Source organism: Haliotis asinina, chromosome 10, assembly GCF_037392515.1.
Source record: "Haliotis asinina isolate JCU_RB_2024 chromosome 10, JCU_Hal_asi_v2, whole genome shotgun sequence".
In the NCBI taxonomy this organism is placed as follows: domain Eukaryota; kingdom Metazoa; phylum Mollusca; class Gastropoda; order Lepetellida; family Haliotidae; genus Haliotis; species Haliotis asinina.
The window spans coordinates 56,821,434-56,845,797 of NC_090289.1; the positions used below are offsets into that span (position 1 = coordinate 56,821,434).

The 24,364-nt window shown below is 40.6% G+C and overlaps 1 protein-coding gene and 1 long non-coding RNA gene across 4 annotated transcripts; both read left to right on the plus strand.

The window, feature by feature from the left end:
- Nucleotides 1-3,489: 3,489 nt before the first annotated feature.
- LOC137299059 (uncharacterized) lies at nucleotides 3,490-9,267 on the plus strand. 3 transcript variants are annotated; one of them, XR_010957777.1, is made up of 5 exons: nucleotides 3,490-3,610; nucleotides 4,833-4,996; nucleotides 6,970-7,070; nucleotides 7,373-7,442; nucleotides 8,588-9,267. It is a non-coding gene; the product is annotated as an uncharacterized lncRNA (long non-coding RNA). The 3 variants fall into 3 exon arrangements; XR_010957779.1 differs by lacking the exon at nucleotides 4,833-4,996 and having other exon boundaries at nucleotides 3,511-3,610; XR_010957778.1 differs by lacking the exons at nucleotides 3,490-3,610; nucleotides 4,833-4,996 and adding an exon at nucleotides 5,503-5,925.
- Nucleotides 9,268-19,269: 10,002 nt separating this feature from the next.
- On the plus strand, nucleotides 19,270-22,159 carry LOC137297775 (tumor necrosis factor-like). Its single transcript, XM_067829719.1, has 6 exons — nucleotides 19,270-19,474; nucleotides 19,940-20,128; nucleotides 20,366-20,396; nucleotides 20,557-20,658; nucleotides 20,937-21,058; nucleotides 21,538-22,159. Exons 2-6 carry the CDS (start codon nucleotides 19,985-19,987, stop codon nucleotides 21,823-21,825), a joined length of 687 nt encoding a protein of 228 aa, XP_067685820.1. The 5' UTR covers nucleotides 19,270-19,474; nucleotides 19,940-19,984; the 3' UTR covers nucleotides 21,826-22,159.
- Nucleotides 22,160-24,364: the final 2,205 nt, after the last annotated feature.

Sequence of the window (24,364 nt, forward strand, 5' to 3'; positions counted from 1 at the left end):
GCTTGAGCTCCGAAGCACAAAAAACACCAGTATCAATTACGTGTACAATCGACTCGCATATCTTGTTTTTGGGGTTTTTTTTCTGACTTCACTGACAACAGGTGAGCAGTGATACTTACATAACTCTACATACCAATCTGGTTTCGGGTTTTCCGACCTTGTCATTGGATAAGGAGACAGAGGATGGGCCGTACATAGAAAACATGTTATCAGATTAAGACATTAAACACTCGTCCTTCTCTTTTTCTATTATATCGCAAGTCTTTAGCTGTTAAAATTCTATGGCTATATTTGTAATGAAGATTTGTCCCTTGTTTTGTTTACCCACGTCGGATTTCTGAATCATATGAAATGAGTTTAGAAGTTAATCTTCAGTTGATGCTTTGTGCTTCGACCACGTTGCACGACCGTTGTTAGTTCCATTGATCCACCATCAAGCATATGTGTATGACTTGTCCCGAAGTACATACCAACAGAACTATCACTCGCGTGTCTATAGCCGGAACACTTATATGGAGTGTTAGGAATGTTTGTCCTTTGTTCATCAATCGTCTCATCACGAAGACATCTGGTCTACATCAAACAGGTTAACTTCGGCAATGACATAAGATTAAACACTAATTGTTGTGAGTGTCATTAACTTAGGTACTACAATGATTATATCTCACAGTTCAAATAACTATTAATACCTGTTTTCTGTTTCGTAAATGTCAAACATTTCTTCCTTTTCACGAGGAACTCAGTTTCACACATAGACCAGAAGTGGCACATTTTTAATATTATTTTGAACATGTACGAAAATATTATCACTTCGCGTATGAGTAAATTAGAAATATATATACCCTGACGTTGTGACAGTCAGCCATACTTTCAGTACATTCCGTCCAATTCTTGTTCCAGCTCTCGCACAAGCTTCATTTATCCGATCTTATTGAATCATTGCGTCATTAAAGTAACTCGGCATCCAGAAGGTTAAGAGGGTTCGTACAATGACGTCACAATAACAACACTAGTCATTGATGGCATCTACTTTCGTTTTAACATTGTGTTTTCAAAAGGCGCAATCGTAGTTGCCAAACGTGTTTGCTACTTACACATTTCGCTGTTTCGAAAGCTAGATCTGCTCATGGAAAATGTAACTTTTGACATTTTATTGGAGAAAATCCAAGTCAGGATCCACTGCAATACACTGTTCCAACATAGGAGAAACAGACTCTCGTCTTAATAAAGCACAGGGCAGTGAGTAAGGCGTCATTGCGGACATGCTTTGGGAGGTAGTGCGGGAGATTGTATCTGTAAATATTTGCAATTCCTTCTCTGTAAGATTCATGTTTCTCCAGTCAACGATGCAAGTACAGGCAATCATAGGTGACTTTGAGACCGACACCGTTTTCGCACGCATCTTGCCTCACGCATAAATGTCGTTTCGTTGTAGATTCTAACACCGTTATCAGCTATGTCATCTTTTGCTTGATACCGGTGTTAGAATCTACACCGAGACGCCTCATCCACTGCAAGAAAGACGTTGTCTATCCATAAATGTCTTCATCCCCATCATACCAACCTCTAAAATGTCACTTAAAGAAGTTAAGTTAAGCTGTCTGATTGGCTGAGCGCTCTTCTATTTTTCAATGTACCCCGCTGCCACTGGCAACTCAGGCGGTACTTCGTGGTAGTAACAACACCAGCATCATCGACTAACATCGACTTGCGCATGATGTACGGAAATCACCGATGTTTTGCGAATGCAAATCGAGGGAAGGGAGAACTCTAAATATGTTTTTTTCTGTAAGCAGCATATAGCAATGGCTACAAAAAGATTTGTAACGTGCCTCAAAAATTAGAAATTAAATGTGTTCATTTCATAAAATGCATAAATCATTTTCATTAATACTTACAAGGTTGGATGAAATTGCTGCTCAGTAACCTGTTCATATGGAAGTACAATAGTAGTCCCAGCGTATTAAATTTTGTACATCACAGCAAGTAATGGATACCTGTGAGCATCTAAAACCTGTGTAAAGGCTAAATGTAGATACTGAAATTAGTTTCATGTAGAAAATATACGATACGCAAAATATACATCATAATAGTGAAAGTGTAATCGTAAGGATAGGGTTCATGGAACAGAAACAAACGTCGAGGGCACATCAACACATGGCTCCCTCGTGACCAGTAAACACCTTATAATAGACATACAGACATACAGACATACAGACACACAGACATACAGACAGATTTGGATTTGGCAGGTCCTATATCACACGACACCCGAGAGATTATCTATATCCAACTTATTGGGAAAAGAAGAAGGAGTTACGAGAAGACCACCAGAAACATTTTGTTTCGTTGATTTAAGGTGAGCTTAAATGGATAGTATTTAGGGACGGTCGCGCTTGGACGTCTCAGTCGTGTTGGTGAGACAAGTGCAGAAATTAACACCCATTTAGCTAATTTTGTCCTTTTAGCGCCCTACCCTAGTAACTACGTACTAGTGTCTTCAACCGCAAAAAGACTGCACGAACATAACATATAATTCTCTGGCTCGTTGCTCGACTTGTTTAACGACCCACTCAACAATATTCCAGCTATATGGCAGGGGCCTACAAATAATCGAGTCTGGACTAGATAATACAGCGAACAACAACGTCAGCATCAGTCTACGCAAATGGAATGTGGTAACATGTGCCAAGCTAGTCAGTGAGCCTGACCACCCGGCCGATCACGTGTATATTGACGCTTATCACAAGCATCGGTTACTGCATCTACCACGGATCTTGTTTGTAGCTACATCAGAGCATGGTGAAAGTAATTGACTAACACTCACTTTATGAAAACATCTCTTCAAAAGAACATGATCATCTTTATTCTCTACTATGGTGGTCTACATTTTCCTTGGATTTAGTGAAGATAGATAACAGTAATCGAAGGATGCAATTCCAGGACAACGTCCATAAACTACAGCTGCACTACAACTTGAGAAAGTTGATCTGGGAGGACGCACATCATCGGTTAGTTAACGTGCCTCTTACGTAACTGCAGCCCATTCCAACCGCTCCAATTAAATCCCAAACTTTTCTCAAGGCTGAACCACTCAGTGCAAACACAGGTGGTATTTATATTTACTCGCAGTGGGTAGACGAAACAGATAGACCTCTCGCCATTAAAGATCTCACTTAATTGCTTGGGCTTCCCCTTTGGTTTAAACATCTCACGTCTACAAGTAGAACAACCCTTTTAGTTACTGACGGCGTTTATGTAAATGCACTTGCATGATAGATTACCTCGGCTGGGGTATTCTTAGTGCATAAGATCGGAACTGTTTCTTTGAATTCTTATGTATTTAACATTAACACTTGTATCCGAACCTTGGTAATGTATGTTTCATAAGCGGAAGCCACCGACATATGAATTGTGTTTACTGTTCGTGTCATGTTGTATGGAGCGACGTTCAAATAGGTCATCTGATGTCCTCGTTCACACCTGAATGATTTCAGACGGCAAACAAACAACTGTAAGCTGCTTAAAATACGTTTCTTCAATGTGTGGAAGCCTGCCCTGCCTTGAATACGGTGGAGTCCTGCAGGATGTGACGAGCTTACAGGTGCAGGTAGGTGTGCATATGTCTCAGCGAGTATGTCCATGCATGGATGTCTCGAATGTTCCGTGGTCAGGTCACACGGATTGCTAGTGTTTCTTAACATTCCCTTATTTTACTGTCCAGGCTGGCATAGCTACATGATGGGCTGTATCACCTGTGTCACATCTCGCTATGCGTTCATGTGCCAGTGCCCATGTGTTTCAGCGAGTATTACATCCTCGTATGATCTGTAGACAGGTCACAGACAATTAGTGACTCGTGAGATTTCATTGTGATACTATCATATGGCGGTGTATCGAGATTAGTGCATGGTGGTCCAGACCTTTATGTCTCTGTCCTACATCACTGTGTGTACGTGTGTCTCCCTGTATGTACTTTGCGTTTTGTGTACCTGCCATTATAATGATTGCCTGACAAAGGCCCCATTCTTTGGACAAAAGTCCCAGATTATAATATACGAAAACAATTCAAATTTAACAAGATTTATTTATATCTTAATACAAACAATCAACACAGCATTTCAACACATAGCAGTACTACTTTTCAAATCAAGCCTGATACTAATACTTGCCACATCACATTTTCTTAAAACAGCCTTTGTTGCATCTTACATAATCTTACGTTTTGACAAGGTTGTTCTCCTTGTACAGGGTGACAAGTCCAAATTCTTGTATTTTTTGCCAGGTCCAGAACAAACAACACTTTAAGTGTTTTAATTAATCCCCAATGTCTGAGGGCCAATCTCCTCCTCAAGCCCCTTTTTCTACTCACACCACCTTGAGAAAACATAATGTGGACCTTCAGTCTCATATGTTATTTTGCTATGGTTCTTTTGTCCTAAGGAGCTTTTGTCCGAGGGGCTTTTGTTTGTGTGGCTTCTGTCTTGTGGGGCTTTTGTCCGTCCATCATTGTAATACCTCTCTTCTCCACTCTCAGCCATTCACAGGCAGCTACCTCAGCATCCATTCGCCCGTCTTCTCTCTCACGTGTGCCATCGTTTTTATTCCTCGGCACACACAAAGTATATTCGCTCTTCTCCCGTACTCCACTGATACTCGTCAATGTATCTTCCCATAGGTCCTTGTCACTGTATCCATACACAGTTCGTCGTCAACCCACTCAATAACAATAATAACAGTACTAGTACTAACGCTAATGCCAATATTTTGCTCGTTATTGGTATACAAGCAAAATGCATGATACTGTGTCCCAATATACATAACGGCTACAGGACGATGTCGCCACTAGAGATAGGCATTGTCGTCGCTGTCATCGTCGGTCTGGCTGCCGTCTTGCTGAGTATATGGGCGTGCATGTGGGCTGCCAACAGACGAGCTGCAAAACACGGGGGTACCGTCAGGTACAGGACCGTCAAAGAAAAAGTCAGTTTGTAAGGTATGTTGCCTGAACAGTGCGCATGGTTATAAGTCAGATGATTAAATAGCATTATCTGTGTCACGCCGTACGACTCGCAACGAAATTATTATATGTGTTACGCCATAGGACTCTAAACGTATTATCTGTGTCACAATTTAAGACTCTCAAAGAAGTATCTGCGTCATGCCGTAAGGCTCTCAACGTATTATCTGTCACGATTTAAAACGCTCAACGCATTACCTGTTTCACCCCGAACGACTTTCAACATATTGCCTATGTCACGCCGTAAGACACTGGGCGTATTATCTGCGTTATTTGTGTCACGCTGAAAGATTCTCAACGTAATGGGCTCATATCGTATTTCTTTAGCACGCAGTAGTGTCCGCGTCGAATAGACAGTGTCACGTCGTTGAAAACGTAACACATTACTTGTGTCGTGCCATGAAATTAGTAGCGTCTTACTTCGTCACACAGTAATAACCGCACACTTTTTTTCTGTGCCACATGCCTGGTATTTGAGTCACGTCTTAACACCAGTCAAAGGGTGTCTGGGATGACGTTTCCTTGCATACGGCCAACGTAATCAAACAAATTCTTCCATCTCAGCGATCGGTATAGAAACAGTGACTCGTATTCTCAAGTGTTGTCTTGTCCGTGGCCTCCGACCCATCATATGTTGCATCAGTGACGACCTGTTCTCCTAGGCTCTGCTGATAATACGTCAACACAAAGTTCAAGTGGCCGAGATACGGTAAAACCAGGTAAAACACGTTAGTCAACCTTCTAGTGGAGTTATGTCTGCGTTCTCCTGGCGCTGTACCGATGAGGAAGTACAGCGTTATAGATGTAAAAACATCACCTATGCGTGAAGCACCATAATCTTCAAACAGAAAATTGCAGTACATAACACAGTTGGGGATCACATGTCTATCTACGGGCTTCTATAGGTGAGTCGATGTTTATCATACTACATTCTCTCGCTAGTCTCGCTCTACTTCCTGTTGGCCTATAAAACGAATACAAACAACTATAAAACAGCATATCTCTTTACATACATCAGAGAGTATTATCTGCTAGAAGCGTATTAGAATTTGTAATGTTGTGTCATTTGATACTATGATTATATGATAAAGACTTTAAATCTGTCCTGGTTGTCGCAATGAATCGGCGTGTTGTAAGGTGTTGCTCACCGGTGTAATTGTGTGTGGCTATTAGACGAAATGCACAATGTCATGCATGTGTCATAATAATACTATCGATCGATAATCCTAATCTTGTATTATGCATAATCTATTAATAATCATAACATGTAACACAATGGTCTTTAAAGCTACATGTTGTGTAGGGTTTGTGTCTGGTGTTGAACTAGATGTTGTGATTAGAGGGATGTCAAATCAGATGTATCATGAATATGCGTCGATCAAAGCTAACTCAAGTGATACAATTCCGCTTCTTTAACCCGTCATACACAATTATGATGAATGGCTCTCATTCACCACGAGTGGGTATTGTTTGGCGAGATATTAACCACCTGTGATTGTCCGCTCAATATGATGATGCAACACAGCTGTGAGAAATACACCCAGAGCCTATAGTGACGTCAATGGCATTATTCGACATCGCCTGATCAGTCAATAACGGTTTTCCTATACAGCTCACACTTCCTCGTGAGGACTATTATGTAACACATGTACACAAATCGCCGACTGCAATATACGTTATGGTCAGGCTGACCTTTGTTTGGACACCTAATTAACACTTGCCCCGGGCAGGGGACCGTCGGAGGAATGTCAACACGTTTATCACCCATACAGCCTTCACACTACAACTCTCGATATTGGACATGCCTATGTCGATAGATGTGCGTCTTGCAATGCCTTACATGGTGAGTTTGCTCGTTTCAACAACAGCTATAAACATGTTGACATATATTGGTAGATGCTATTTAAACCTTTATGGGGTTACTTAATGTCATTTGTGTGTATTTACAGGATTGTAATAATAGGTGAAGTCAGCGTGCTGTCTACGTATGTGTCTGCCTCACAACCCTGCCAGTGGAGTGTTGGTGACTGACGTTGCTCCAGCAGAACAGGTAAGACGGATTCATATCGTTGAAAACATGACTCATTCAAAACAATGCCTGCTATTTAGTGGTACCGGTGATACGGCGGTTTGTGCAGCGATGTGTCCCCGATGCCTTGTGGATGGATGTTGAGAGATTTGAGCTATTCTTTTCGACAAAACCTTTTGACCTTGGTGTTCAGTAAAACCTTGATAAATTAAGCGTGTTACAAATACCTCTTAGCGTCCTTGCCCAGAGACTTCGCTATGGGTGTCCTGTTGAGTACCAATAATGAACATTGCTATTTCGGCCGGCTCTTCTTTACATTGCAGTGGCTGTCCAAGGGTTGCTATGGTGATTGTTGCACAATGGTGATGGAAGTAGTATAGCTGGCAGAAACAGGTAGGTCTGTCAAAAACAAAGTCTCCTTTTGGAAAGGATTCTCTGACAGGAACGTTTAATCTGAATGAAATCTGAATCAAGAAAACCGACAGATCATCTAAATGTTGACGAAAATGATCAACAATGTATATTTATGCTTAAAAATGCGTTAAACTTCATGTCCAATTATGTTGTCACGGAATTCTAAGTTGAACAGTTCTACATACATCTTTCCATACAAGAAGTCAGGCGGATGAAATACCACACGTGCAGGAATACAGATTGCTTACAATGAATCAGAAGGATAAAATACCTGCAGGCGTGCAATGTGTCCGAAGGGTAAATAGCTGCAGACATGCAATCAGTTAGGATAATACAATAGCAGTATTGTTGAGATATTCGGGCAAGTACCTGTTGTCATCCAGGGCCGTCATAAACCGAATTCACGCTGGTCGTATTACCGACCCTCACTACATCACAAGTGAATAGTGAGTTGGGTTTATCGCCTCGAGATACATTGATGCGTGTCAACCGGATCAGGGAGAAATGCCCAAACGTTTATCACTCGGAAAAACAGTTACTCATGAGGGATAATGTTGACAAATCTGGACAGATTGACGTGTAAACCGCTTCCAGAAAGTACCTCTGTCATATAGAATTCAGACGTGATCTCGTCATATGACTGGAGTAACGCCGATGTGACAGGATCCTAACAATACTAGTGTAACCGGTATCAGCTGACTAGCCCAAGGGACACAACTCTGCTTTTAACCACAACGGGTACACGTGTGGTCAGATTATTCAAGAAAGGACTTAACACGCGTACGGCATCAGTAGTATGCTGTGTCTCATCAAATGTGGCAAACATCTGAATGTCAGACTGCGTGGTTTGATTCCCAGCATAGATAAGCTCAAAGCATAAAGGATCATCTCTGATATAACTGAAATCAAAGAAATTTCAGTGTTGTCATTGGGTGCTTATGACATTTTTTGGTGAATGTGCAAGCACATAAAAAAGGGAACTACGCGAAATATTTATACCATTCACACACTGCATTTGTGGTATTTAGTTGATGTGTTCGCATGACTGCATTCACTGACATAGAACTGTGACCCATCCCTCCATGTACAATATGATAGCTGTGCTTGTTTTTGTTTTTTTTCAGAGGATGTTGTCATTCAACGACCCCATCACTGTAGGCTTTGTCATCTTTCTGTGTACCGTTCTGTTGTTGGCGATAATTTGTGCCCTGGCAGAATTTTGTCATGTCATGCGTGAAAGATCTAACCGTCACACATACAGTCCTGTGACCAAAGTGTGACGTGAACCTTAGGACAAACAATGGCAGCGAGTGTCCTGAAGCCAGGCGATGAACAACAGTATCAACAGCCTCCAGCCTACCAGAGATCCGACACGACACTCTGCCTGCTTTGTCCTTTCCCACATTTGGCGACCTGAAGAACCGGCCTCCAGGTCAGTACAGGGAATGACGTCGGTCTGACGGCTTGTGTCCATCCGGCGTCCATTGTGGATAGATTGGGCTTTATCTTATTAAAAGTGACATCACAAGAAAAGCTTTGGATGTGTGTATTATACTGGGATGGAGCTGTGTAGTGATGTGGTGGATAGCGCTCTGACAACTCACTTCGGTTCATCCGTACCTCGAGTTAGAGACAGTGAGGACACCAAAGTACCGCCTTTCTTCAACCTTGAGGCACAATGATTACATATGCGGAATGGTTACAGTCAACTAACACCAACTAATATAACGGAAGCATTGTAAAGAACGTCTACGAAATGTCCATGTGTACAAAGGGTGAAATCAAATAAATCAGATGTATGCAGGGCCTGTTGTATATTGCATCCTCATATGTCCATGAGAACGCAGCCACATATTTGATGGACATATATATTTAATTAACTGTTTGATTTGAAAAGGGAGAGTCACGTCTGCGACATCGGTGGCTCACAGATTTTATACTATGTACTCATTTGAAAGAAAGTCGATTATCCATCAGTACACTCATTGCCGTGGAATGATTCTACATGCTTCAAAACACACAATTAAGTTCGCAACTGCTGAAACGGTGCAACACCTATGAATGGGAAATCTTGTATCGGTGTACACGAATTAAGCATGCATCATATCAACAGCATCACAGTATGGTTTGCAACCTCTGCACCCAGTCGGGGAATCGAACCAGCGTATTCTGTTTAACCACTTGGGAATAATTACAAGTATATAAAAATGTACGCAGAATGTATCTTTATAAATTAAACTTACATGAATAATATGCTAAATTCACAGTTGGTTTCCCCTTCACATCTCATGCAGGTCACCTGATGTTTACACGAGCAATCACAGTTGTGCAGACAAATTGAAGATCAGTCAGGATCTGTAAATGGGAGGTGCATTGTCCCTTGTCGACTGACAACGCTTATGATCCATATGGGCATGGCTGCGAAATGGTGCATAATTAGCGAATGACTGGCCGTTTTCTTGTCTATATTCAGGTAAACTTAACACAGTGTCGTGAAGTTCACGCTACACATTGTGTCAGCTTACAGCTGTGAAACAAGAGATGTTGTCTCCACTAAAACGCATATCAATTGTCGGGGTATTGTAAGTGTGATTCTCTGCAACTGAATCCTACCTACTAAATACAAAACCACATACCTGTATACCTCAGGCGAGTGAGTTTTCGCCGATGTTATTGTGAGACAATTTTAGACGGCAAAATCCTTAATAAGCCATCATATATTTACAGGTAGTCACCATGGTGTATGGTCTCGTGAACCATACGTGTGTTCTGGATAATGTTTGGTAAAGTATTTAAAACAAAAATGAGTATAATATAACTGAACAAAATACCAGCTATGAGCATTTGAGCACATTATAATATGTGTCCTTAAACTGATGTAACAAACTGCAAGAACCAAGTGAAGGGGACCGTGTTAAAAAGCTTTACCTACACTTGCTTACGTTAGAACTGGTTTCAGTGTGTATCGTATGTGGTACTGGAACTATATTGTGTATGAAGAGCAAACGATTTCAGCAGTATATTGGAGGAATCAAACGCTATTAATCTTATACCAACGAGAAGGGTTCGGCGCCCGGGTCGAATTGAGCAGGTATCACTCACAGACATTCACCCAGATGCACCACGTAAGTACATTCATATGCCCAACGAATATGCGAGTCAGGAGCCATAAATACATATCACAAAACACACACTTGCAAAATAAATATTTCTTTGAAACAAACCTTACGCATCTGAACAATTACTGGCACTGATTCTGCTCACAAATGGACACATGCAAAACAGGCTCGTTGTGCACAAGCTACACATTTAATGGTTGTTTCGACGGAGCCCATGCAGACCGTTGAGCAGACTGAATTGCACAACAGAACGAACAAAATGATTTGTTTAATTGGCATTATTAGAAGCTGGTGAGCAGTAAGATTCTTTATGGATAACAACTTATTTATTACATGTGATGCGACGTTTCGGTATGGATCCTTATACCGTTGATAAGCAAGTGTGAACTTATACAGCATACATAAGACTTATATACATGAACAGGGATAAAGCAATAAGAGCATGTAGCTATGAGAAGCCAATTGTACTTGTAGCCGAAACAAAGTATACACGGTTGATAGGGTAATTAGTAATAATGGCTGGTGAGCTCTAATCTGTTATTTATATCAGTTCATTGTATGCAGTTGGGATGAGATATCCCTGATCTCTGTTGATTGAGGACTTGTGTCTGCGGATTTCAGCTGCTTCTGCCAGTTTTCATTGAGTGAAGTCCTTGTGGTTTTTGGATAATATCTCTACATTGTCCCATGTTATACTGTGATTGGGACCTTTGATGATGTGGTCGGATATTGTTGATTTTCGATCTGATTTAGTTGTAGATAATAAGTGTGATTCTGATGTTTATGGGCCAGGGAGGTTTCACCTACATATGCCTTGCCACAGTCGCAGCTGATTTTGTAGACGACACCTTTTAGCTGCTGATGTTTGTTTACGGGTGAAAACGTGGCGGAGGTGCTCTATTTCTGCTGGACAACTGTTGGAGGAGAGGTTTATGGCCCGTCTGGTGAGGGTAGAGATGATTCCAGTTTTGATTTTCAAGGGGTTGTTGGAGTCGAAATGAATGTGGTTAGAGTGGGTCCACTTTCTGTAGACACTGGTTTCTCTCTTGTTATCTGGGGTTCTGGTAACAAGGACATCTAGAAAGGGAAGCTGACCATTTGTTTCTGTTTCTAAGGTGAACTGGACTCGGTGCCGAGAGCTTGTTTTTCAAAGGAGGCCCTGTTGCCTCCAACAACTAGCACCAGGATGTAAGATTGACTACTTACGACACCAGGTAACCAATATCCTTGCCCAAGCCAGCCCTCAACCACCCAACCAGACAGCTGCCGAAAAACAAGCCATCCATGACCTCCAAAATGACAAGGACGTAACCATCTGTCAGCTGACAAGGGCAAGGTCACAGGCATGGTCAGCAAGATCCTCCATGACCCCAAAACTTACAGCAAGATCAAGGAAGACCCCACCACTAACTCAACCGCCAACATAAAACCAGCCTCAATCAACTGAAAGATAATCATGAATTCAGCCAGCAGCTATACTACAAGCCAACAACATCGAACCCACAGCCACCGTATGCTACAGCCACCATAAAAATCCACAAAACTCAACCCAAAAACCAGACTGTGTGTGTGTTCCAGAGACACTGTGTTCTGCAGCACCGCCCAACACCTAACAGAAATCCTTGCCCCACTCGGAAAAACAGCGGACTCCTTTATATCCGACTCCAGTGACTTCTGTACTAAACGCCTGAAAATAACCGAAGCTGATCAAATCCCAAGTTATGATTTTGTGGACCTCTTCACAAGTGTCTCCATAGACGAAACTCTACAAATCCTCCGGCGACGCATCTCTGCATTGGAAACACCCTTTGACACCAACCTCTCCACTGACTCAATCATCGCCTTGATCTATGCCTGCATCACCTCGACATACTTCACCTGGGGAGACGACTACTACGAACAAATCCACGGCCTGCCCATGGGCTCCCCTCTGTCCTCATTACTCACAGAAATCTACATGACCTCGAGCTCCTTTGAAAAGCAATCCCTTAGCACCTTAACCATCAAACCTTCTTGCTGGTATATAAAGGTTGATGACACCTTTATCATCCCATCATATCAAGACCCAGACACCCTCCTGCAAAACCTAAACCAACAGCTCCCTCGGGTCCAGTCAGAAATCAGAAATGCTCACAAAAGGGACAATGAGACTTCTGTAGAGTTTGCTAGAGAAAAGGAAACATTGTTTGATAGGTGGTGTGGGTCTAAGGAGATCACAAATTTTGATGGTTTTAGACAGTTGGTGCTGATGGAAGATTTCAAGCAGATAGTTCATTCTGACCTTAAGACTTATTTGGGTGAACATGGGTTGATGACTTACAAAAGGAAGCAATGTTGACAGATGATTACTCACAAGAGTTCTTTTAGGTCTCCGAGTAATACCAATTTTCTGTCCAAAACGGCTTTTACCCCGATTAAGACTTCATGACATGCAGGTTACAGTGGTGTTAGAGCAGGTTCAAATTCTAGTGGCAAGCAGTCACATACTTTTCAATCTAAGCCCAAGACTACCAGTGGTTCTGATCCTGTTTGTGTGTATTTTAAGAAGCCAGGTCATTTCATTTCGGCACGCTACAAACTCCAGTTTGGAAATCAAGCTACAGGTCCCCCAAATGCTTTTGTGTCCACCACACCTAAGTCTTTCTTTCCAGGTGGTTCTGAGGAGAGTTTTGTTTGTGAGGTTCTGTACTTGGGAAGGAGATTTTGTTCTTAGTTTCAAAGGGTTCTGTGTCATTTATATTAGATAATTCTACCCCACGGTCCGTTATTATCTTAAGGGATACTGGAGCTTTTCAATCTTTCATTTTGACATATATTTTGCCTTTTTCTGATGAGTCTTCAGCTAAGTCAGATGTTTTACTTCAGGGTATAGGTGACAATTGTTCTGCTACTCTCCATTTTGTGAATATGACTTCAGATCTGACTTCAGGTCAGGTGAAAGTTGTGTTGTGTTCTTTGATCCAATTATCACTGTTTCACCGGAGAGTTCGCTTAGTACAGAAAAGTTGGAGGATGATTTTCTGGGTATTTTTCCCTCTTGTGATTCGTCCAATGTCAAAAGGCATTTCTTCCAAGACTTTTGTGCAGAATGATACCATATATGATTTGTCAGGTACATTCATGGATCATTCTTTGTGTGAGGTGGAGACGGATGACTTATCTTCAAAGAGTAGTAGCTCTTCAGGACTTCTTGATAAGTCAGGTAGTTTGTCAGGTGGTGAACACATATTTTTCCAGAGAGTAGCTTATTAGTGCACATGGTGGGGATGTTGAAGTGCAGAAGTTGACTAGTAAGGCTGTTTCTTTTGTGGAGGTTAGCAAGTTTCCAGTTTGTTATTACTACAAGGATGGTGTTCTGATGAGGAAATATAGGTCGTCGGATGTTCCCACGGAGGATGAATGGAAATTGTACCATCACGTACCGAAAACATGTACTTTCACTGGCCCATGAAAGTCCCATGGCAGGTCATCTGGGTGTAAACAAAACTTGTGAGAAAATTTTACCACATTTTCTTAGGCCAAGTTTGAGACAAGATGTGGCTTAATTTTGTCATGCATGCCAAATTGTTGGAAAATCAGAAAATTCCTTCAGCTTCCTTATAACCAATACTGGCTTTTTTGTGCTCACGTGTGCTTCTACCAGATTTCCCGAAGCAATTTCGCTTCATAGGATTGTTGCTCCTGTGATTGTCAAGGCTTTGATCACCTTATTTGGTTTGCCAGATGTTGTTCAGTCTGATCAGGGCTCAAATTTTATCTCTAAGTTGTTTCAACAAGCTATGTACCAGTTAGTATTAAGCAAGTTAAATTTAGTGCTTATCACCCAGAGTCTCAGAGAGCTTTAGAGAGGTTTCATCAAACCTTGAAGAATATGATGAAGACTTATTGTTTTGAGACAGAGAAAGATTGAGATGAGGGTGTGCATTTGTTGTTGTTTGCTGTCAGAGAGTCAGTTCAGGAAAGTTTAGGGTTTAGCGACTTTGAACTTGTATTCGGTCACAGTGTACATGGCCCATTAAAACACTTGAAAGGACAATGGCTCAATGACAGACTTGATGTCAATCTCTTAGAAATGTGTCTACATTTGGAGACAGACTATCAAAAGCAAGTGAATTGGCCAGAAGAAACTTGAGAAAGTTTCACAAGAAAAAATGAAGCTAAACTATGACAGAAAGTCGAAAGAAAGAAATTTCACATGTGGTTAGAAAGTGGTAGTTTTGCATTCCATTCCTGGTCAACCACTGAGAGCAAGATATCAAGGTCCATATGTTGTTGACAAAAAGGTTGGCAACACAGACTATGTTGTCCTGACGCCTGGTCGTCATAAACAAAAGAGTTTGTGTCATGTTACATGATTAAGAAATATCATGACCGGTTAGAAACCAAACATGTCAATTGTATTGCCACACTCTCCCCAGTTACTGTTTGTACTAAACACAAATGTGAAAATGTTGACAACATTGATGATTGTGCTAGCAATATGAAGTTTGATGATCGTAGTGATAATGTTTCACCAAAGTTGAGAACTTCTGATGTGTTAGCTCACTTTGATGAGAAACTATCACATTCATCACCTGAGCAGAAAGTTCAAATGCCAGATTTGATTCATGATTTCTCTCACTTATTTCCTGATGTGCCTCTTCGAACTGACGTTGTTAGCCATGATATAGATGTAGGTGATGCTGTGCCTGTGAAACAATACCCTTATCGGATGAATCCCCTGAAACGTGAAATTCCGCAGAAAGAGGTGAAATACATGCTGGACAATGACATTATTGAACCCAGTGACACTCCAGTGGAGTTCATCATGTGTTCTTGTGTCGAAGAGTTGATGTGGTTGGCGCTGCTGTGCTGACATGAAAGCTGTCAATGCGCTCTCATGAACTGACTCGTATCCTATTCCGAGAGTGGACGATTGTATTGATCGCATTGGTCAAGCTAAGTATATAAGTAAGTTTGACTTACTGAAGGGCTTCTGACAGATTCCATGTACACACTGTGCAAAGAAAATATCTGCATTTGCTACACCAGATGGACTGTATCAATACAAGCTGATGCCATTTGGTCTGAGGAATGCTCCATCCAGATGAGATTCTTGGGTATGACTGACTATTACAGAAAGATTTGTCAAACTTCTCAGATGTTGTATCTCCACTTACCAACCTCTTGGGGAAAAAGGTAAAATTCAAGTGGGATGGCAGTTGTCAGACTGCATTTGAAAAAGTCAAAGCCATACTCATGAATTCTCCAGTATTGCAGGCACCAAAGTTTGAAAAAGCATTTAAGTTGCAAATTGAAGGAAGTGATGTTGGTGCAGGTGCTGGCCTGAGTCAAGAGGATGATTCAGGAATTGAACATCCAGTTTGTTATTTTTCAGAGAAATTTGAGAAGAATGAAAGAAATTATTCAACCATTGAGAAAGAGACATTAGGCCTTTTGTTAGCTTTACAGCATTTTGAAGTGTACCTTGGTACCACCACTTTGCCAACTGAAGGTTTTACTGATCACAATCTCCTGACTTTTCTTCACAAAATGAAGAACAAGAATCAGAGACTTATGACTTATGATGATCAAACACAATGTTTGTGCTGATGCACTTTCCAGAGTATAAAGATATGATGACTTGATGATGATGTATGTATTTATCTGCATTCTGTCATAGTAATTCTTCAAGAAGTTTCTCATATTACTGATATTATATTATCATGTTATTATCGCTATGACTGTAACAAAAACTTTCTGCAAAACTCTCTTTTCCTCAAGGGGGAGAGTGTTATGCGTGTGCATTTTCTGCATATTTTGTTGTTAATTAAGTAATGATTATTGTTGGGTCACAATGTTTTGATTTTTTAATAATAATTATGATGGTTCACGTTTGGTATAATAGATGGTCATCATTTTTTAGATTTTGTTAGCAGGCTTGTCCGGAAATTATCTGCCGTTGGATTTCTATTTGTTACTTCAAATGTAGAGACTGCTAGAGATTTCTACAGTGTTGGCAATAGTCGGATGTGCTCGAACTTTTGGGAAATGACTGAGTATATATATAAAGGTTAGTTGCAGTGTTGAGACTGGGACCCACATTCATATTCACTGGAGTATCATCAGATATTAAGATAGAAACAGAAAGCGAACCCACTCTGACCAATACATTCATTTCAACTCCAACCACCACTACCGGCCAAAGTTAGTTGATAAAATTATCAGATCCACACTCCACCCAACAAGAAAAGAGGTCACCAACATACCTGAACCAGTGCCTATTCGCATCTCTTTGCCCTTCGTTGGAGAAACCTCCTGCCACATCAGCTGCCTCCTAAAGTAACGAGCAGGCATCCAAACCAACTTTCCCAGCTCTACATCACTGAAAACTCTGGTGAAAACCTTTTGCAGGAACACCTGTAAACAAACATCAGTAACCGAAAGGTGTCGTCTACAAAATCAACTGCGACTGTGGCAAGGCATATGTAGGTGAAACCTCCCTGGCCCATAAACATCAGAATCACACTTATTATCTACAACTAAATCAGATCGAAAATCAACAATATCCGACCACATCATCAAAGGTCCCAATCACAGTATAACATGGGACAATGTAGAGATATTATCCAAAAACCACAAGGACTTCACTCAATGAAAACTGGCAGAAGCAGCTGAAATCCGCAGACACAAGTCCTCAATCAACAGAGATCAGGGATATCTCATCCCAACTGCATACAATGAACTGATATAAATAACAGATTAGAGCTCACCAGCCATCATTACTAATTACCCTATCAACCATGTATACTTTGTTTCGGCTACAGTTACAATTGGCTTCCTCTTATTGTTGTTATTGCTTTATCCCTGTTCATGTATAAAAGTCTTATCTATGCTGTATTACTTCACTCATGCTAGACAACGGTATAAGGATCCATACCGAAACATCGCATCACATGTAATAAAGAAGTTGTTCTCCATAAAGAATCTTACTCTCTTAGAACCAGCAAAAGTTGTCAACGTACTTCCCTCGCTCCGAAAAGTAATTTGTAAAACTTAATATCACCACCACCAAAGGTGTGCATCGATTTCCTCACTGGGTTGTGCTGTCGGATTCCCAACCCAATGTTAAATAATTACTCACCTGAAGTTGTACTTTATTCAACATTTTAAGCGCTATTCGTGGTATAGGGCACACCGCAGTGACGTCAGTGGTTTAATGACGTGACACGCCCGTGTACTTCAGGTAGGCGGAAGGTAAACACAAACACGTGAGGACAACGAAAGCGGCACACGTTTAGTTGTCGACGTTAGATAGTTAACAATTCTTACTGGTCTGTTGTTTTGGTTTGACACTCATTCCGTCATTTCTTGTGTGGTAGTAAGGTGCGTGAATCGTTTCCAGAAAGTCTCAGGCCTGACATTTCATCCCGTGCGGCTGAAAATTGGAGGCAATAGAAGTGGCTACAGGCAAAAGATCTCAAAGGCTGTATCCCCGAACACAATCGAAATCGCGTACGTGGGGATCACTCCATGTCAGGTATGAGATATACTGACGCTAAAACTATATTAATACTTTTAAGAATCTCCACGATAGTTACCTGAACAAATACCTACGTCAGTTAACACTGTCCTCTTTTTGATCACCTCAGCTGTTACAAGCTCCAGATGTATGCAATTACGGTAGTGCTACAAAATATGCATCATCAGTGTGTTAAGTATTATATTTCTTCACTTGAATTCGGCACATGGTGACTTTTTTATGCAGTGTCTCAATTCCAGATATATTTTTTCATCTGAACAATTCAAAATACAGTAATTCGTTTCATTATCAGATAATTAATCATTAAAGTATGTATCAAACTTTGCATTGTTTGTTCGATACAGGGGAGAAAGGAAATGGATCTTCAAGAAAAAGATGTTGCTTCCATTTCCATGGAAATGTCATTAAAGAACAACACATTAAAGAACAACACATTAAAGAACAACACATTAAAGAACAACATTTCAGTAGAGCAGAAAATGAATACTCACCAAACAAAGGAATTCCAAGAAAAAGACGTTCTAAGCCAGTATTTATACCATAATTAATTTCACGAAATTATTGTGGAAAGAGGCAGTTTTACAATCCAGGTTGCATGCCTCACTTTGGCCCGATACTGCAAGTCTTGTTTGTTTAAGCAGGGAAGTAACCAAAACACTCCCAAGCGTTTGTCTTACTCTTCTTTAAAGAAACCAGTTACAAACACAAAATGTAAGGAGGTGTGTTTGGTTTATTCACTTCCAAACATTTTGAAACATTACAATACAAATGATCCCCGACATCCTTACGTACATATTGTCACGCAGGCAATGACATAATCAGGAAAAGGTGACGAAGGAGCAACACTACACTCTGAATCGTCGTGACATTCACAATTCAGACGTTGACTTTCACAAATATTGCTTATTATTCTTATTTCTGCTTATTCTTGCTCCTTCTCATGGTTGAACCGGACACTGGTAGGGAGAATGGAGGCGAAGAACGGTCTGATATACCACGAGTGGCGCTTAAAATGTTGGATAACTGATGTTTTACGTGAGTAGCTATGAAATGTGGGGTTGGAAATCCGAGACCACAAGCAAGTCAGGAAATGGGCGTGTACCTTTGATGGTGGCGATATTATATTTTTATTTCCATCATGAATAGCGGTTTTATGTAATGAAGCAAGGGTTGTCTCCCTTGGATTGTTAACTCGTGTGTGAGGCGGCAAGTGTTGTAAATTGCGTCGTGTAGTGTGGTCGATAGTGTAGAGTGGTTGTGTTGTTCCGAGCGCTAGCGCAGCAGACCCCGGGAGCCGCCCGATCCGGAACCAAGCTTGTTTGCTTGGTGTCATTCAGCCCTACGCAGGACCGATGTACAACCATTCCAGTGTAAGTATGTCCACCGAGAGCAAACTACTCAAGTACTGATGGTTATCCAAAGACATATAGCAGCATGTCAATATGGTTACATTGACAACACATACATTTGAAAACAGCATAACACGGACTTACTTAAACTGGACACATATGACAAATGTGAACTTGTAGTCATGTTTTCTGTCATGCTTTTGTGACGCCGCCGAATAGTGGTAGCCATATTTAGCAATATCAATGGTTTGAAATGTATGTTGTAGAATGATTTGAAAATAACTTCCGGTCTGTCGACCTTCAGTCGTTGCCGACCATGGATGATGTCATCCATCTATTTAGAGTCTTTACACATTGTACATGTCATCTAACACTGACATTATATGGTTACATGAGACGATGAGCATGTTCTTGTGACTGAGAGAGAAATGTTCTAGTTTCACTTTCGATTTAGCCGTAAGACCCATGAAGATGATTTTATCGTAGCTGCCGTCAGGTACTGAAATCATCTAGGGTGCCCATGATTACGACATGATGACTTGGATGAGAGCAGCGAAATTGTTGGTAGCAGTGAATATCATCCTGGTTGTTGCGGTGGTCATCGCCATGACTCTATACAAACAGACTGGGAGCACGAGCTACACAGACACATCTAGTAGCGTCATCGATGCACAGGTACAGCACCAGTATAGCTTGATCGCGATGCATGGCTGAACAGGGTTATTCTGGAACCTATGTAACCGTTATCTAACGACAGAGAGTTTGATCGATCGATAGCAAACAATGATTTTTAGACAAGTATCAATTTTAACGAAACGACAGCTTTTGTGATATACTGTTTATCACATAACTCGGACTACGCTCAGCACATGAGACGTTCACCTTACTGATATTATTCCTGTCTATCTGCAGCTTGCTGCCCTGTCTACGAGGACAGATTCAGGTTTGTTGAACTCATAGACTTCTTTTTGATGATTAAATGCTATAACGGTTAGACTACACGTAACCATTCGCCATGTGTGTATTTCCATGTGCTGTGATTTTCATTTTTGTTTAGCTTCTTACGTGCTGGATTGATTTCAGTATATCTCTCTGCCCTTCAGGCATCACTTATCCACGGGACTGGGCGGTGTTTCAAGAAGTGGACAGCAGTTTATGGAAATCAGCTGCTCACCTTGTCATAGACCCCCGAGCAAACTACACAGGTAGGGATATACATGTTTGCGGACGTATGAACCGAGTTCGCCGATACAATTTTAATAAGTTTCATGTAAGGTTTGATGAAAGAAATTATTGTAAACAGAGGCACGTAACTTAGTTATTCCTCTGGGGAGAAGCGGCTTCACATAGGATTTATTCAAATGCAAACATATATAAATGAGTAAAGGAATCAGTTGACGAAGAAAGACTCAAGTTTAGTAAAAACAACACACAATGAAATAAGCAAACCATTGATCCATGTGGTATCCTTCTGAACTGACAGGCACAGTTCCCATTTTGAACTGGAGAGAGGGTAGCAACTGCACCTATGTTGGTAAAAGCATCGAACGTGACGCGGGAAGTCTCACGGTGACGGACAGTGGTTACTATTTCATCTACAGCCAGGTATTGTCACTGCACTTTTGTTAGGGCATATCTGGGGTTCGAACCCGCGATAGGCGGACCCTTGTGAAAGAGATGAAGTCTTGCACAGCATCACCAGCAGCGACACCCAATGCTAATGTACATGTTGTACCCTCACAAGATATAGGGAATATCACCTATAGTATGGTTCCTCGGTTTCAAAACAGAAATGATTACAACTGAAACACAATGCTTTCCCCTTTCAGTTTCAGGTTATGTGGGATGTTTCTAAAAGTGGCATAAAACTATACTCAATCCTCTACTTTTATCATTGTGGCGGTGTTTAAATCTTTAATATTATGTTATGTTATGTTATGTTATGTTATGTTATGTTATGTTATGTTATGTTATGTTATGTTATGTTATTTTATTTTATTTTATTTTATTTTATTTTATTTTATTTTATTTTATTTTATTTTATTTTATTTTGATGCAGTTAAAAGTGCATGATGATGTTTCAGATCTTGTACCGAGGTGAAGGCACCAGAGAACTGGATTATGGACGGGTACTGCATATTGTGTTGAAGCAGAGAGTGACAGAGCGGCCTGAATCTCCCACAATTTTGATGAGGAATCTAATATCCACACCCTCCATCAGGAGAGGTCACATGACCTACGCGAGCAGTGTACTAGGGGCCACTTTCTTCCTTGAACCCCACACCAGGCTCTCTGTCCAGTCCAGCATCCCGGCGAACATTGATGCATCGGGGTCTCCACACTCTAACGTCTTTGGTCTATTTCTTGTATAATTTTTCTACGAAAAATGATCATACAGTCGTTAGGTGTTGAGGCTTGTTTTTGTTTTGCGACATACATGCGCAGGCCATGTCTGAAGAATAGAATGTGACCATCATTGTAAATATTGCCATCATTGTAAATATCATCGGATATGGTTTTCCGTTTATTCTCTTAGTTATTCAGTGATCACGAGTGTCCATTGCTCAGTGTGACGAAACCCTGTATTAAGGTGTGTGTGTTTGTCAGGGACAATTCTGTGCTATGTTACTTTAATCGTGCTTGAAAACGGTGTAAAAAAATATACCGAAACGTCGCATCATAGAAATAAAGAAGGTTTTGAATCCATAACGTATTATACTTTTCTATTATCCATCAACATCTAAAATACCAATCAAACAGATCAATTGTAACAATCCCAAGTTATTTTGTTTTGTTGTGAATATTATATGGTGAAGCTTTTACAGTTGTCACCGCAGGTGTTGTTAGGCTATAAGAAAGGACTTGTTGTCACCGCAGGTGTTGTTAGGCTATAAGAAATGACTTGTGGCTGTCGCCCCACGTGTTGTTAAGCTGTAAGGAAAGACTTGCAGTCGTCTATCATACAGACACTGAAGCACATGCAAATGTATACAAGGAACCCCACGCAAGTCTAGAAAATGTGGAAATCTAGATTTCCAGAGCATGAAGAACGTATCAGGGCTTCTTTTCATTATATTTGTATTTACTACGACGGTTTGTTTCTGTACACTATGTTCATTATAGAGACTACCGGTTGTTAGTGAGGGCAGGCAGATGTTACCTTCCCATGTCGGTATGCTACAAGCAAAGACTGCAGCTACTCGTATCACATCACATCATTGCTAAATGTTATTGGAAAAGTGTTTACGTGTTTCAGAAAAATAAACGAATAAGAATTTTGTTGGATGTTAATAATCTGATTTTGGAGTCTCAGGCAGGTTTCCGTCATGAGTACTCTATGGTATACAATATTTTTGTTTTATCCTGCAGTCGCTTTTAGAAAATCCTTTGATTACATTAACAGGAAAACCTGTTGTGTATGTTAGTTATAAAAAGGTTGTTTAACATATTGAAGAGTATGTATCCATCAATTAAAGCTTATATAAAATCTGAAGAGGGCATCACGCAACAGTTTGAAAATTCATGTGGGGTTTGCCAAGGTTGTGTTTTAAGCCCTGTGCTATTCATATTTTTTTAATAAATGAACTTGTAACTGATATGTATAATAAATGCAATCATGGAATATTCATAAGCAAACATATTGAAGACATAATGATGCTATTGTTTGCAGATGAAGTTTCAATGTTTTCATTTACAGTATCAGGTTTGCAAAGACGATTGAATGTAGTAGATGGTTTTCGTTTGAATACAGAAGTGAATACAGAAAATAAACCAAATAAAATAGTATTTAGAAACAATGGTACATTACGGAGAAACGAGAAATGGTACTTTGGGGATAAACAAATAAAAAGTGTCACATATTATAAGTACTTAGGGTTGATATTCTCCTCAAGGCTCTCTTGGTCAAACGCTTATAATACTCTTGCTGCACAGGCATCTAAAGCAATGGCTTATGTATTTCATTTATTTAGTAAGAACAGATATATCTAATTCACAACTGCGGCTTTTAGTGGCCATACCCCCAGAGGGGTTGAAGTATCATAACATTATTGTCATATTATTGGGGTATCTAAGACCCCATCTTTCGAAGTATAATTATGTATTTATACATTTGTTTTATACACAGACTAATTAGGTTACTGTCGCATTACAGCACTGAACATTGCAGTAACGGTATGGTGTATCGCAACTCGCAGCTCACTCTCTCAAGAGGTTATGAAAGAAACACATTGTAAAACAAATGGTATTTGAGAGACATTCCAATAGTCGATGCAGGTTTTATATCTGGCTTGGTGATACAAATTCAATGGCAATATATAGTGTCAGCGAGGCTGTCGTTGGAAACCCTTATCACGACCGCCCAATCCATAAGCATATGACACAGATATATCAACAAAAGACAGCAATCGTATAAGTGAATCAGCTACTACATCTATCATGCTTTGTTTGAGGAACATTACCTGCTTGAAAATTGAACAAAGATTTTAGCCACTAGCTGGAAAATGAACACTCTAGAGTTATTAAGGACTTTCATCATTGTGTTTACCGCAGTCTCGTGTAGAACAGGGCTAGAGTGGTGTGGCAGGTCTGATTGGGCGTTATCGTAACCTGAATGTAAAGGTCATTGTCCATTCTGTCAACAACTGTTTGTCTGTTGGTTGTCCATTGCCCCTACAACTGTAGGACCTGACATCCTGGTATATATATCGCTCATTTGGATGAGGCTACGGGCTAAACAACAAGCCCATGGTTCTGGAGGGACTCATCAAGGTGGGGAGGGAACTTCATTCCACGACTAAAAGTTGTCGGAACATGCTGTTTGACCATATTATAGCTAAAATGGATAGAATTATCATTAAAACGCCCGCACGTTATCAGAAATGAGCGGGCCACTGTAACTTGATGATGTCC

Coding starts and splice junctions, on each gene's coding strand:
- LOC137297775 (XM_067829719.1), top strand. CDS start 19,985: ATGATGACTTGGATGAGAGCAGCGAAATTGTTGGTAGCAGTGAATATC. Junction 20,129..20,365: donor GTAGCGTCATCGATGCACAG/GTACAGCACCAG, acceptor GTCTATCTGCAG/CTTGCTGCCCTGTCTACGAG. Junction 21,059..21,537: donor ACTATTTCATCTACAGCCAG/GTATTGTCACTG, acceptor ATGATGTTTCAG/ATCTTGTACCGAGGTGAAGG.